We start from the raw sequence: 16,757 nt of genomic DNA, 5'->3' as shown, positions 1-16,757 counted from the left end.
CACTTAGCATATCCAGTCTATATTGGCAGAAGAGTGGATTTACATGCCTTCTGTATTACAATACTAGGTAGGGGAAGAATTGTGCAGTCAAACACAATAGCCATTTCCATAATACATTTAGGTAAAGGAGACTCACCACTTCATTTAAAAGTTCGTTGTACAAACATTTTATTTTTATCCAGACTTTCACCTTAATTCCTATTGCTATATTGTCTCAATCTAATAGTATCCCCCAATTAGGACTTCAACAGGTTTTAGAATCACAGTACATGGGATTCCCATGTCAAGAAGTTCCCCCAAAATCTTTTCTCCATTCCCTGACCATTTTACCCATTTATGTGCCTGTGGCCTTGGCTTTCTGGGCCTGCACAGGGCCAAGGAATCCAGACTCCTTTTTCAGGCTTTATCTTGATTAGCTTACTGGACCATCACTTTAGGTGACTCAAGGTGAGGTTTCTTATGTCATCCTTTGCCTTCTAGCTTTTTAAATATTTCTAAACTAAGGTAAATCAAAAAATTTGTCTAGGACCCTTCAATAGAGGTTTATTTTAGGACCCAGAGCCCGCATATTAAACCACCTTGTTACATTGTCCAGTAGCCATAGTCACCAGGAAAACAAAGACACGCCTATCAGGAGACCAGCATGTGCTCCCATCCGTTTACTCAACCCACACGGTGCTACATTAATACCTTTGTTTTGCCCCCATCAGTGCTCACTTTATTTACTCTTTTTTAATTAAATTTATTGAGATGGCATTGATTAATAAGGTAATATAGACTTAAAGTGTACAATTCTATGAAACATCTGTATATTGCATTATATGCACACCACCCATAGTCAAATCTTCTTCTATCACCACATAAGGGACCCCCTTTGTCCTCTACCAACCCCACCACTACCCTTTCCTCTGGTAACCACCATGGTGTTGTCTGTGTCCATGAGATCTTGTTTGTTTTGTTTGTTCATTTGTTGCTTTCCGTTTTATATCTCACATATAAGTGAAATAATATGGTTCTTAACATTTTTCATCCAATTTATTTTACTTAGCATGATATTCTCACTTTCCACCCTGCTAGGACAAGTCCCTTGTATCTCTCATTCTCTTTCCCTATTCTCTTATAAATCAGTCTAACTTTATTCACCTAACTTTTTCTTTTGGAAGCAGCTCTAAGGCTAACAGCTATATATCAAACCAGCCAGAATCTCAGCTTGACTCAGCCTCAGGATCCACCCCAACATTCTCCTTTATGTTCATTTTAGCTAACACAGATAACAGTAACCAACAGATTAGATATGTACCTGTATCTTGTTATTTTGCATTTATTTATGAATCCAGTGACACAAATCCTTAGGATCTGGATCTTTCATTTCAAAATTCCATTGCTAACTTTTTTCTTCAATAACTAATCACAGCACAGTTGCATTTCCATTCTGTGGATGACCCTGTGTTCATTCATGATCTAAAGAGTCATCATTCCTCACCCTCTCTTTCTTCCTCCTCCCGGATCACATTTCATACATCAGAGTCTTTCTAGCAATTCCTACTTCTAATACCAACTGTAAAGAATTTTGACCAACTACAAAGTTGGAGCACTTCACAAGACTGTTCTCACTTCTGACACCAATTGCAATTCAAGGGATTTCTAAACCACCCTCAGTTCTAATAATTCAATTAAAGATTCAGAGAACTCACTGAGAAAGTTGTTATACTCAGTTACAGTGTATTACAGGGAAAGAATACAAATCAGCCAAGGGAGGAAGCTGCTAGGGAAGAGTCTAAGAGGTACCAGATGAGGAACTTCTGGTCATCCTCTCATGACCTCCTCTCCATCATATGAGACAATATGACAGAGTATTGCTAGCATAGTACCCTCACTTTTGTCTATGGTATTCAGTTTTTTTTGTTTTGTTTTGTTTTGTTTTGTTTTGTTTGTATTTTTCTAAAGCTGGAAACGGGGAGAGACAGTCAGACAGACTCCCGCATGAGCCCGACCAGGATCCACCTGGCACGCCCACCAGGGGCGACGCTCTGCCGAGACCAGAGCCACTCTAGCGCCTGGGGCAGAGGCCAAGGAGCCATCCCCAGCGCCCGGGCCATCTTTGCTCCAATGGAGCCTTGGCTGCAGGAGGGGAAGAGAGAGACAGAGAGGAAGGAGGGGGGGGGGTGGAGAAGCAAATGGGCGCTTCTCCTATGTGCCCTGGCCGGGAATCGAACCCGGGTCCCCCGCACGCCAGGCCAACGCTCTACCACTGAGCCAACCGGCCAGGGCCTATGGTATTCAGTTTTTATTGTGACTTGATCACATATTGCCCACATAGCTGACATTTAGCCTAGACCTTTTCAGAGGGAAAAATGATGCCTTTACTCTCTAGTTCACTCCAGAGGCAAAAGTGATAATATTTTCCCAAGCCCTCATAATAAACCACATTTTTAGACTGTTCAGTAGCTGAAGCCCCCAGGCAAACAAAGACACTTCTATCAGGCATGACATTCCAAGTAACTAGAGATCACCTCCCAAAATCTGAGAGTGAAGGCCAGACCTCCCTTCAGCTAAGGTTAAATTCTGTTCTGTACAGCCTTTATCAATAAGGTGATTAAGCCATACAAAGAGAGGTCAAAATATTGGGCACCCTTTCACATATTCCAGTAACCCTCCATAAATTTAAGATACTTCTTTACATCTTACATTTTAAGGTAAGTTACTTTAAATGTAAAAGAGAAAGACCTCTGCCCAAACATTTCCCAGACACCTCAGGCCCTGTGTTCTAATGTTAATGTTCTCACCTATTCTCTTTTTGGTGATACATTATTACTAATAATCTATAGCTGAGCAGACTATATTGACTTTAATGCAGTGCTCTGTACAAACTTAAATCTAATATTGTCTAGCTATGCTTTATGATGGTAGTCAGGACTTTAGATCTCTGAATAAAGTAGTTCAGTCCATTGTAGTTCAGTAGTAGTTCAGTTCGTTCTAGTGCTCTGCTCTAATTTGAAAGGTGAAAACTATTTTTTCTTTTCCATAATGTATCTTTAAATCCCAAAGTTGTATAGTAATTTTTGTTTTTAAAAAAACGTATTATGTGCTTATATAGTACTGTAGTTCTTCAGAGAAGACTGTAATAATGCCATGCTTACTCAATATTTCATATTACAATAATAATGCTTTAAAATCTGATTTATTCCTAATACTGATGGAGAAACATGCAAATCCAAAATCACAAATAAATTTGATTGCTGTCATGTTATATGCCTATAAGAGTGCATTCTTTTCATTTTTTTCTTCCTCTTGCATACAGGAATGCTTTCAGTTCATACTGCCAGCTCTACCTCATGCCATTGACCTTTTACGTGATGCCATTGTAAAAATAAAGGAAGTGCATGATGAACTTGAAGATTTACCTTCCCCACCACCTCCTCTTTCCCCTCCTCCCACAACTAGCCCCCATAAACAGACAGAAGACAAAGGGGTTCAATGTGAGGAAGAGGAAGAAGAGAAGAAAGACAGCGGTGTTGCTTCAACAGAAGACAGTTCTTCATCACATATAACTGCAGCAGCAATTGCTGCCAAGGTAAGCCTGCTGAGAGAGACCCAAAGATCTAAAGGACCCACAGGTAAATTCACTAATTCCATCCCCCTTTCCATCCCATCATTCCATAAGTGCATCCTTAAAAGAACTGGGATAATCGTGACACTCCATTGCTGTGTTTTCTCCATAATGTAGAGTCCTTGAAGGCATTAAAGCTTGTTCTGTGTTCTGAGGCCTTAAACATACTGCTGTTACCTAGTGAAGTAATAGCTGCAATAATAAAGTTAAACTGAAGAACTTTTTGGAGATGTCATTTTTGTTGTCATTCTAAATACACAATGTTCATATATTCAAAACATCAATTATTCACAAATTCTTAAAAAGGAACAGCAAACTGAAGGTAGAAGACTTTATATGATTCAAGAAATTAGTTAAAAGATTAATAAAGATCTTTTTAATACAAGACTTTTCAACAATTAACTTAACAGTTATTTAAATGTAATTTGACACACATTACCATAGTGGTATAGAAAGAAAATGGATATAAGGTATTTGAATTTTTAATTTATAAGATAACATTATTAAGACAGTACCAAAGTATTAACAATCATTTGGGGAAATTCTGTTAGTAGAGTACCATAAGGTACTTGTGTAAATTTAGTTATCTTAAAGTCATAGAACATGACGTACATTATTATCCATACCTAGTATAATCCAGTATGGATTATAATCTTCAGAAAGTAACATACTTCTGAGAATGATGATTGTTTATTGATTGAGACCAATAAAGATTGAAAATTTAATTGCTATCTTAAGTAATTTGTAAAGTTTTATGGATCATCCAGATATTTTTAACTATGAGGATAGCATGAGAGGGTCTTTTGACAACATATACTTTAGCAAAGATCATAGAGGTCCTTTTGAAGTGTCCATTCAGACAACCAGTAGGTGATTCTTTCACTGAAGACCAGATGATTCTATCTCCAGATCTATTTAAGTATCCATTAAGTTCTTACTTACTGCTATTAAGCATTTAAGTTGTGTGTGAAGTTTATTTTGTTTTGCTTTATTTTGTTTTTATGGAATTAATTGGTGAATTAGGTACATTTAAAAATCAATATATGTTCTTCCTCTTTTATTCTTTATTAAAAGAATAAAATTTACCATCAATTTTAGTCTTAAGAAAAAAGCTTATAGCATTTGAAATCTAAGCTGATTTGACATGTCATTCTTCCATTTGTTTTCACCCTTTTTCCTTTCCAGTCATTTTGCTTGTGTAGTTTCATGTTTTCTTGTCACTATATTCATAGTTGTTATGTGTTGTGCATTAGAAGCATCCATTCTACACCAGTCCTGCTGTTATCATGGCACACGGTGAGCAGCCCATCCCTGGTCTCATCAATTATTCCCATCATGCAACAGGCAGTACAGATGAACGGGTAAGACAAAGAGACTTTTGCATTAATGATTTTGCAAGTATATTGCTTACCTCCTATACTTGGAGGTATGCTATAACATATTATGGCAGATGTATTTTATTCTGAAGGATCTTCAGCCATGTTTTTTTGTGAAAGTGTAAATGCCACTGAGTATATTCCATCAAGGAATTTATAAGAGTTTCTTCTGTATCTAAACTACTCTAATATCATTAAGATTCTGTGGTATGTGGCAATGAACTTTCATTACATGACTTCAAAGAAATTCATTGTTCAGAAATTTTTTTCTTTACCAGTTTTATCACATGCCTTCAACTAAATTACCTGGCTTAATTAAAGTAATCCGTGTAAGAAGTTCACTTTGTCTTAAAATCTAAACAGATTGGCCAAGCTAGTATTTCATTTGTATTAGCCTTAGTTGTTGTTGTTTATTTTGTTGTTGTTTTTTTGCTCATGATTTTACATCTTATTTTCTTTTTTCTCACTGTGTTCTCATTACAACTATTTAGAGAGTTGAGTTTTGATACTAATTCTGAGATTCCTAATCTTCAGATAGAGACTTTTAAGGGTACATATCACTTCTTTCAGTCACTGACTGGCTAGCTGATAGTTTGCAAAATATGCCAGGCTAGAAAAGATTAAACTGACAAGTATAACTGATTATGCAGTGATAAAATTGAGACCATGACTGAAAAAGAAAAATCTATCTCAATTTCTAATATGAATATAAGCTTAGAGGGAAAAGAACTACTAAAGTAAAGTTTGACTTTAAAACTTAGGAAGAGCAAGCACTCAGAATGTGGGGAAGGAGGTATGTGGAGGGTTGGTGAGGAGCTGGCATCAGTAGTCTCTTAGAAATATACTAACAAAATGAAGTCTTTAACCCTTATAGTGAACAAGCCCTGCATGGTTGTAAATAAACTTGGGTTAGTCAAAGAACAAGTACAAATTTAAATATTGATTAGTAAAACTATTTAAAAATTTCAGTTGACAACTAGTATGTGAATTATCCAGCTATAGCTTTGTTAAAAATTATACACATTCAAAATTACACCAAACTTGAAGCAGGATTGTTTTTGTTTTCTCATCTTATAAAACAACCACAACTATAATAATCATCCTGGTTTCAAACTAAAGTATTTAGAAGTTTTGTATTCATAACCAAACTTTTAAGTTATTATATATATTCTGAGTTTTATATTATACTGAAAATTATTTTAGTGACTCTTTTTAGTTCTCCCAAGGATTACACATAACTAGTACCATCATAGATGTATGGAAGAGAAATTAATTATTACACACAATGGATTTCTGTTATTAGGATTTCATTCTCTGGCAGAACTAGTTGAGAATTGCTATTTACGTGTTCCTACTGGATGTCCTCATATGGCATCACCCGGGAATTTCTTATTTATTAATTGATATTTAATAATCCTTTGTAAGTAGTGTTTATGGTCTTTTGGACACATAATTCAGTTTTGTAAGTAGACTTACATTTTTATGCTTTTTTTGACATGATAATCAGAGTTATATATCAAAGAGTATAATGTTTTATTTATTTAGTCCTAGCATCCATAAAAGAATGAAAAAGAAGAAAGAGATAAGAGAAAATCATGAAAAGGAAAGTTTTTAATGTTCTTGGTGCTCCTAAAGAAGTTGTGTTAACCCTGTGAGTGCTTATCTGGCACCAGCTTCATTATTGAGCCTCACTGGTTCTGAATGCCCTGGTTTATTGTCAGTGTTTTAGATCCCCACATGAGAATAGTCATTTGTAATATTGCTGAGAACTATTTGGTTTATTTTTACAAGCTTTACCACTGTAAAATTTATAAATTAAGTTTTGAAAGGGAGAGTCTAATTACCTATTGGAAAACAAAAATCACAATTTTCCTCAGTTGGTTCTCATTGTGAGGCAGGTGAAGCAGTGTGAAATAATGTAAAATTATGCAACTTAAAATTGGAAAAACTGGACATAAGCCCTGACTGTACCACTTATTATTTGGGGCAAATTACTTGAAGTTTAAGATTCAGTTTCTCATCAATAAGATGAAATAATAATCATCCTATAAAGTCATAAGAGGTTATTTATTTGCATCTGTAATGCATAAAGGGGAAAATTATAATTTTTTAAATTTAGATTTAATATTTACAAAATTCTTTCTAGACACCAAATTCTATGCTTGATGCTCAGACTACAACTATAAATGAATTATCCTAGCCTATAAAGAGTTCACAGCCTAACTATGCAGTTCTTTTTTTTTGTTTGTTTTGTTTTTTTGTTTTTGTTTTTTTTTTTTTGTTTTTTTTTTAATGGGGTGACATCAATAAATCAGGATACATATATTCAAAGATAACAACTCCAGGTTATCTTGTCGTTCACTTATGTTGCATACCCATCACCCAAAGTCAGATTGTCCTCTGTCACCTTCTATCTAGTTTTCTTTGTGCCCCTCCCCCTCCCCCTTTCCCTCTCCCTCTCCCCCCTCCCCCCGTAACCACCACACTCTTATCAATGTCTCTTAGTTTCACTTTTATGTCCCACCTACGTATGGAATAATGCAGTTCCTGGTTTTTTCTGATTTACCTATTTCACTTCGTGTAATGTTATCAGGATCCCACCATTTTGCTGTAAATGATCCGATGTCATCATTTCTTATGGCTGAGTAGTATTCCATGTTTTGTTTTTTTGTGTGTTTTTTTCCAAAGCTGGAAACGGGGAGGCAGTCAGACAGACTCCCACATGCACCCGGCCAAGATCCACCTGGCATGCCCACCAGGGGGCAATGCTCTGCCCATCTGGGGCGTTGCTCTGTTGTAACCAGAGCCATTCTAGCGCCTGAGGCAGAGGCCATGGAGCCATCCTCTGCACCCGGGCCAACTTTGCTCCAATGGAGCCTTGGCTGCAGAAGGGGAAGAGAGAGACAAAGAGGAAGGAGAGGGGGAGAGGAGGAGAAGCAGATGAGCACTTCTCCTGTGTGCCCTGGTAGGGAATCGAACCCAGGACTCCTGCATGCCAGGCCAGTGCTCTACCACTGAGCCAACCAGCCAGGTCCATGCAGTTCTTTTTATTACTTTTTTCTTTCCTAATTCAATTATCCCCTTCTTATGATAAAGAAAGTGAAACTTGATGAATATACTGACTTTTCAATAGTTACTAATGAACTGATCACTAGTTTTTGCCAAACTTATCAGCTTGCTTTTTCAGAAAATAAAGAGGCTCAAGCAAGGTGTCTTATTTTAGATATATGTTAATTGCCTCTCTGGCAGACATTCTCCATTCCTTCTTTCTTACTTTACTGTATTTCCCAGTCATATAGTTTGGTTGGGAATTGACTAATCCTCCAGGATAGATTGGCATAATATAAGCAACATATGCATTTCACATAGCCACAGTTTTTAGTTTAAAAAAACATAATTCAGGCCAGTAGAAGTAAATAGGTCCTGTTTCTTAAGTTTTATTTGAATTACTGGGTACACAAACTCTGTTTCTTACTGGCTATTAATGGAGAAATATACAACCTCAAGAATTTCATCTTGGAACCATGAAAGGAATGCCTCCCAACAATGGTACCAATAGTAAAGAAGCAATCCTAAGAAATGTATGAGAAAGAGAGGTGTTAGGGTCCTATTCACACTTTGAACCACTCACTCAAGCCCATGTTGAACTATATACCTACCTCTTTACTTTCATTTACATGAGCCAGTAAGTTACTTTCCCAAAAAAAAGCTAATTAGAGATAGAAATGGATATACTGTTGTCTGCAACCAAAAAGCATCTTAACTAATAGACCTCAATATAGAGTCTCATCAAAGAGATGAAAATTCTTTCTTGTAATTACTGAAATATATCGACTAGGAAACTGAGTTTCATATTTGAGTGAGAATCCTAGTTCAAACGGATAGAGAGTAGAAAAATGTAAAACAAAGGAGGAAAAGAAGAAATATAAATCCTGCCTTTCTGTGGTTACTAAATAACTGTTAAGGTCTTTTCAAGGAGACTGGAACCAGATCTGTAAAAATTATAACTTGTGCAATGCAGTTTCAAGGCAACTATTAGATTAAAAACTTCAAGTCATAGTGACAGTCAAGGAGGAATTTGAGACAAAGAAAAAAGATACCCATAGATATACAGAACAGGAAATCTTGTCTCACTGACAAAAATGAAATCTTCTGGAAAAGTTCAGCACAGTAATGATTTTTGCTAAGAATCTGTTGCTTTCCCTGAGAAGAAAAAGAATGACTGATTTCCTTTTGGTAAAGGATATGGAGAAAACAATATGCTGAATTCAGATGGCCAGTCAGAGTTAGCAACCTGTCAGTTCCATCGAGGTGTCTGGACATAAATGATACCATCACAAAAAAACACAGATACTTATTAAATTATGAAATCAAAGAACATAAAACTATACATATACAACCATGTTGTTCCTTTCTATCATCAGGATTTTTGTGTATTAAAATAATATTAAATGTGTCCCAGTCACTCTTCTAAATATCTTACATATATCAACACTTTTCATACATTGTCATTTTACTTATAAGAAAATTGAAGCTCAAAGACATTAAGGACATGTGAGAAGCTAATGACTGAGATGATATTCATTCAAGTCCCAGCAGTCTGGATCCTGAATTGGCATTCTTGACTACTCTGCTTCTCATCTCAGCACAAGTGAGAAAGAAACAGAGTAAATTTCTGGGAGATGACTAGTTACGTGTAAATTCTTCTCAAAAATGAAACTTGGGACATTTAGACCTTGACTTTAAATACTTGAATGATAAAATGCATTGCACAACCTAGGAGTTGTAAACAATAGAACATGTTTGCTCAAGAAGTTTATTTATTCAAGCAACAGAGCTTTAAGATATAAGAACCAGTGGAGTCAGATATATATATATTTAGATAAGTCTATGAAACCAAATACTTTGGAGAACATAGTATGATATATGTTAAAAGATAATATTTTTAAAGTTGAGTCATAATACTCATAGAAATATAAAATAAAGTTGTGTCAAAAATTTTATTTAACAAATTAATTGAGAGAACTGTAAACTATTATAACCAGTTCAAAGGAAATTTCAAGGGACACATACATTCAACAGTCTTGAAGGCTAAGATGAATATACAAATAGATACAAAACTTGGTCAGTATCACTGTGCAATAATTGATTGTTTCTTCTCAATGTAAAATTTATTTGCATTTCTATAGACAAGAATAATTTGCATTAGTATCAATTTTCTATAATTTGCTGAGTTGTAAAATAGTGAAAAACAATAAAAAGTACAGATAATGCAGAAGGACATACAAATCAAGATATTTAATAGTCTCTTTATTTTTCTGACAACCACCCATGATCATAATTATCTCAAATATGATATTTGAACACAAAAGAATGGTTTAATTTTGGCTTGATTATTTGTATAGGTACAGCAAGGTGGATTGCTTTGTGAATATAGAGGTCACAAAATTAAGTTCTGTCTCTGATTTTTCATAAAGGAGCCCGTTTTTGCCATCCCAAGAATAGGAAACCAAGCCTAAGAAACTCTCTTTACCCTATTTCACCTTCAAGTACCTGTCATTTGGGTAAGATCTTTTCCAGGTCACCAAAATTTTATTATCATATATAAGTGATCCTCCTTACCTTCATGTAAGACCTAGACCCTCTACTCCAGGGACCAGGTCATTTTTCCTGGGAGGGCTTTCTGGGCTCTGACTTTATGAGTACAACCAATCTTTGTTCTTCAAAAGCAGTGATCTTATTAGTTTAAGTGAGCACCATTCTGATATGACATTCCAGATAAATCCTTGGTTCCACCATCAGTTTGTTCAATTTTATCCTTCTAAAAAGGAGGACACTGTAATCAAATCTAGGGAAATTACTATATTGACAAGATAAGAGATTCTGAATTCTCAGGGAATACATTAGAGTAAAATGTTTTAAATTTGTCCAGTCATATCATGTTAAAAAGGGAGAAATTCTTATTAAATCTAGGAAATTCTCTATATTATCAAGAAAATCACTGTATTGTCAAGACAGTGAGAGTTTCTGAATTCAGAGGGGGGAGGCACAATCAAATTTTAAATGTTTCATTTTAGTTTTAAAAACCAGGTTCTACTAAATTGTGTGGTTTATATATAACTTAAGGAGAAAGAAAAGGAGCTTCTTCACATCAGAAAAGAAAACACTTGAAACAACATCAATAATATTGCAAACAAGTAGCCCTGAAATAAATTCTTCAGTTTATTCAGTCCCATGTAATTCTCATTCCACTGGATCAATGCCAGTCTGCTTTCATGAAGCTTCCCGCTTCCAGACTAAAAGGGCTTTTAGAAATACTATAACCACTGTTATAGCCTAAAAGTTATATAAGCAATGTCACTTCAGAAGTCTGTACCCACGAGTCTACTCTTTGAAGTATCAGTAGTTTGAAGTATCTGGTACAGTTCTTTGTTGAATACACGAGATCTGAACTGAAGCTTATAGCATAACTTTCAGGCAAGCATCAAATCCATCTGTAGATAACAGAGGTATTATAGCTGCAGTTATTAACTGTAACCAACAATATTAGAATAAAAGATAGTAAAATTCTCTATTGGGGGTAAAATACAACAATTTCAAAAATTTTAAGCAGCGTGTCTGCTTAGCATAAAGACATTATGGGGGAATTGACAGTTTCCAGGGACTTTACACATACAATTTCTGAAATAGTTATATTAATACCATTTTTATATAAATTTAACCTAGAGAAGGCTAGACTTTTCTTTTGATATGTTAACTTCCCATGAAACTTGCAGTTAGTTGTAACACTTCAAACAAACCTATTTATATCTTTTTCACTCTTTTTCTATACTGAATGAACAAATTTTGTGATTTCTAGGAGACTGCTGGAAAATTCAAAAAACATTTTAAGTGAAACAATATCCTGAATTTTTTAAAATTTGTTTTATATTTAGGATTCAATTTTGAGTTGTCAGAGGAAAGTTGCACAATTCATTTTGATAGGATCCTGTAAGACTATGAAATAGTTTTTGGTAGCCTATTTAATTAAAATGACAATAAATCCTTTTTGGAAGCATGAAAGGTAATACAATTGTTAAGATTAGCTCTTTCATAATGAGGATCTTTGTTTTTTGTTTTCCCTTAAATACTCAAGCATCTGATCTGGCACAGAAAATTATTTTGGTAATACAACATTTCTGCTATCTGAGTAATTACATAGATAGTAGGTAAAGCCAGTAATCAATTAGCCATGGAGAACAGCGCATCAAAATTAAGCAAACCTTGTTGATATTTAACACATTTTATAACTTATTTTGGGGCTCAGGTATTAAAAATAAAAGGTAATAAACTTCACTTTTTAAGATTTATTCTTTAGTGTATGCTTTTAAATATTCTTGAATAAACTTTAAAGCAGGGGTCGGGAACCTATGACTCATGAGCCAGATGTGGCTCTTTTGATGGCTACATCTGGCTTGTAGACAAATCTTTAATAAAAAAATAATAACATTAAAAATATAAAACATTCTCATGTATTACAATCCATTCATTTACTACCACTCATGTTCATTCATGGTTGCGGGTGGCTGGAACCAATCACAGCTGTCCTCCAAGACAACACCAAATTTTTATTGGATAATGCATAACGTACATGGGTCGTTGTATGGCTCTCACGGAATTACATTTTAAAATATGTGGCATTCATGGCTCTCTCAGCCAAAAAGTTTCCCAGCCCCTGCTTTAAAGTATATATATATATATTTTTTTTTTTTTGTATTTTTCCGAAGTTGGAAATGGGGAGGCAGTCAGACAGATTCCTGCATGTGCCCGACCGGGATCCACCCGGCACACCCACCAGGGGACGATGCTCTGTTGCAACCAGAGCCATTCTAGCACCTGAGGCAGAGGCCATAGAGCCATCCTGAGTGCCCAGGCCAACTTTGCTCCAATGGAGCCTTGGCTGCGGGAGGAGAAGAGAGTGATAGAGAGGAAGGAGGGGGGGGAGGGGTAGAGAAGCAGATGGGTGCTTCTCCTGTGTGCCCTGGCCGGGAATTGAACCCGGGACTCCTGCACACCAGGCCAATGCTCTACCACTGAGCCAACCAGCCAGGGCCTAAAGTATATTCTTTAACATACTCTAGGACTGAAGTTGTTTCTCAGGTAATGAGAAACTTAATTTATGATAATACTATGATATAATTTATTTAATATGCAATATGTTAATCATTGCTTTTTTCAAATGAATTAATAAGTATTTTAAATTTTTTTTTATTTATAATCTATAAATATTGGTAGTTATAACCCACATGTACTAAAGCTGTAAGAGTTGAAATAAATTTTCCATGTGTAAAGTGTCCAAAGTCCAAAAGCTTGAAATTGCAGCTTTAGGACAAAACATTCTTTTCCTTAAAAAAAAAAAAAATCACGTGAAAATTATATCTCTCTATCACTGTAGCTCCTAGTACAGTCTCAACGACTCATATCAATTATAACTTTAATTGAAAACAAGACATTTCTTTTTCACAGAGAAAACATGGGAGGTAATAGGTAATTAAGAACTATTGGACAATCATCTTAGCAGACAACAAAGCTCAAAACATACATAATACATTTTCTACAACACACAATTCTTTTACTGCTTTTTAGAGTAGCAGAAAGAAACATATTCATAAACATAACACACAAGTCTTGGTGTCTATACAGGAAATAAATATAAGAAGCAAAAATATATATACTCAGAAAAATGATTACTAATCTATGCAACAAGAGAAAAAAGACTAATTGGACTTTATCAAAATTAACAATTTTCCATATTATACTATCAAGACAGTGAAAAGACAAACCATAGAATGGAAGAAAATATTGCCAAATCATGTCTGGTAAATGACTAATATCTAGAATATATAAATAACTCCTGTAACTCAGTGATAAAACAAAGAACCCAGTTAAAATGTGCAAAGAATTTAAATCAACATCTCTCTAAAGAAAATATACAAATAATGATATGCACACAAAAAGATCATCAATATCACTAGTTATTAGGGAACTGAAAATCAAGTCCGCAATGAGCTACCAGTTTACAGTCACTAGGTCGTTATTATCAAACATGCACACATACACAAATGAAAAAGAAAAAATACAGAATATAAGTGTTGGCAAAGGAGGTGAAGAACTTGGAACACATGCATTGCTGGAGGAAATGCCAAATGATGCAGCCACTGTGAAAAACACATTTGTGGTTCCTCTACAAGTTAACTATATAATCCAGCAATTCCACTTCTAGGCATATACCAAAAAATGAATTGAAAGCAAGGACTAGTACAACAATGTTCATAGCAGCATTATTCAAAATGGCCATTGATGGATAAACACAATGTGGTATAGACATACAATGGGGTATTATTTAGCCATAAGAAGAAATTAAGTTCTGACACACGCTACAACCTTGAAAACATTGAATTAAACCAGACAGAAAAGGACGAATATTCAATGATACGACTTACATGCAGTACCCAGAATAGTCAAATTCATAGAGAACAAAATATAGGATAGAGGTTACCAGCAGCTGGAGAAAGTGAAAGATGGGGAGTTATAGTTTAAAGGTACAGAGTTTCTCTTAGGGATGATGGAAAAGTTCTGAAAATGGATAGTGGTGATGTTTACATTATATTGTTAATTTACTTAATGCTATTGAATTGTATACTTAACAGTGGTTAAAATGATAAATTTCATGTTACATATATCTTACCACAATAAAAAATAATTATGATTTGTAATCAATGCTTTCTAATTTCATATTACTTAAGAATTACTTAAGCATCTAATGTTTATCTAATTAATTAACTCAATTTAATGTCAATACAAATTTAAGTTAGCTATAGATCCATAAAAATTATCTTTAAGCTGAAATAAAAACATAAATACTGTCGAAGTAAAATTTTTCAGAATGATACAATTTAGTTAAACATAATATAACTTTTATAATTCTAAGTATTATATAAGAGTAATGTTAGCATAGTCAATCAGTAAATCTGTATATGTTTAAGGACAACAACCCAAGAAAAACAATATTTATAATTGTATTATATTTAACATTGATCAATTATTTTTCTCTTTTACAAGTGAGAGGAGGGGAGATAGAAAGACACACTCCCACATGTGCCCCAGCCGGGATCCACCCGGCAACCCCCATCTGTGGCCATGCTCTGCCCATCTGGGGCCATGCTTCCAACTGAGCTATTTTTAGCTCCTGAGGTGGAGGCTCCACAGAGCATCCTCAATGCCTGGGGCCAATGCACTCTAACCAATTGAGCCATGCTGCAAGAGAAGAAAGAGAGAGAAGGGAGAGGAGAGGGGATGAGAAGCAGATAGTCGCTTCTCCTGTGTGCCCTGACTGGGAATGAAACTCAGGACATCTACAAGCCAGGACAACGCTCTACTACTAAGTCAACAGGCCAGGGCTGAGAAATATTTTAAGAATAATTTTTAAACAAGTTATTAAGCTAGTTTTGTTTGCCAAAGATTTACCTTAATTTTTTGAACTTGTATTCTTAGAATATTTATGAGGTAGTTTATATTGAAAGATTTTTAATTAAAATATTTGAAATATTAGAAATTCAGTTTTCTTATTTGGGGGCATTTTAGAAATAATAACTAAATTAAGCATTTATCTCTATAAGCCAAGTCAAAAGAAAATTTCTGTAATTTAATATAGCTTAATTAAGAATTTTCAGAGACTGGGATACATTTCACACTCACACTATTGCTAAAGGCCATTCTGAATTGCAAACACATAAACACAAAAAGCTCATGGTTTCAGTTCTACAGTGTCAGCCACAGGTCTAGAATGAACACTGAAACACAAAAATTTATCCCCACCAAAAAAAAAAAAAAAAAGTCAAAGACTTGTTCACCTTCCCAGAGGGTACCAAATTCTTAATTCTTTTGAGCTCAAAATGAAGAAATAGACAAATAAAAATGACTATAAACAGCATTCTCTGTCATCTTTCACCCAATAGGAAATAAAAATTTGTAATTCATTTACAGAAATCACCAAATGGTCAAACCATAAAATCAAAGTCCCAAGTATTACTGTCACTAATGAACAATAATTTCCTGGCAGTACACAAACTAGAAAAAAAAACAAATTAATATAATGGGGTTTTCATTTAAGTATTTTTTAAACCTAGGAAAACAGTTATATAAGTGAAGTTCTATTGGCATTTCAGATGCACCTCTGGTTGCGAAGAGGAAAAGATCACCTGTGGGCTTAAGCAAGTGCTTGAAAGTGTACTCCTCTGACAGCACAGTTTAGCTGGTTCTATAGATAAATTCACTGGGCATCTGAGTGGATAATCTCTAAAACTGTAAAAAAATAATAATTTTTAAAGGTAATATTTTTTTACAAATACCAAATGAATCCACCTCAAAGATGTCATTTTATTAATGAGGATCACAGAAAGATGTTACAGCTGGTTTACAGTAAAATTCAGAGAACAAAACTAAAGGCATTAGGAATGCTGAAATGCATTTACAAATAGATGCAATACTTACTTGGTCATTGTCTGCAAGGCAGTCCATTGCACTTCCACAGTACAAAAGAATCATTTGGACCAAAACCATTTACATTACTATCAGTTTTTACAATTTAGAGTTAAAAAATAGATGAAAGACTATGAACGGTGTAGAAATCCAGAATGGTTCATTGCACAAGACACCTAGTAATATTGTTTGTCCATTTTAGAGTCCTTCACAATTTTTCCTGTCTCAGAAAGAATACCATGCTGCATGAA

The 16,757-nt window shown here is 34.8% G+C and overlaps 1 protein-coding gene across 8 annotated transcripts in view; it reads left to right on the top strand.

Annotated features, from left to right (window-relative positions):
* GPHN (gephyrin) overlaps positions 1-16,757 on the top strand; it is a 509,895-nt gene that overhangs the window by 273,025 nt on the left and 220,113 nt on the right. For 4 of the 8 annotated variants that reach the window (XM_066388090.1, XM_066388093.1, XM_066388092.1 and 1 more), the window contains 2 exons: positions 3,302-3,574; positions 4,864-4,971. In XM_066388090.1, the coding sequence (XP_066244187.1) occupies positions 3,302-3,574; positions 4,864-4,971 (381 nt within the window). The remainder of the gene's footprint in view (positions 1-3,301; positions 3,575-4,863; positions 4,972-16,757) is intronic. The other 4 variants (XM_066388097.1, XM_066388096.1, XM_066388095.1 and 1 more) reach the window with 1 other exon arrangement.

Source organism: Saccopteryx leptura, chromosome 6 (assembly GCF_036850995.1).
Source record: "Saccopteryx leptura isolate mSacLep1 chromosome 6, mSacLep1_pri_phased_curated, whole genome shotgun sequence".
Classification (NCBI taxonomy): Eukaryota; Metazoa; Chordata; class Mammalia; order Chiroptera; family Emballonuridae; genus Saccopteryx; species Saccopteryx leptura.
The sequence above is the reverse complement of the archived record's forward strand: the minus strand, read 5'-3'. Positions and strand labels throughout refer to the sequence as shown.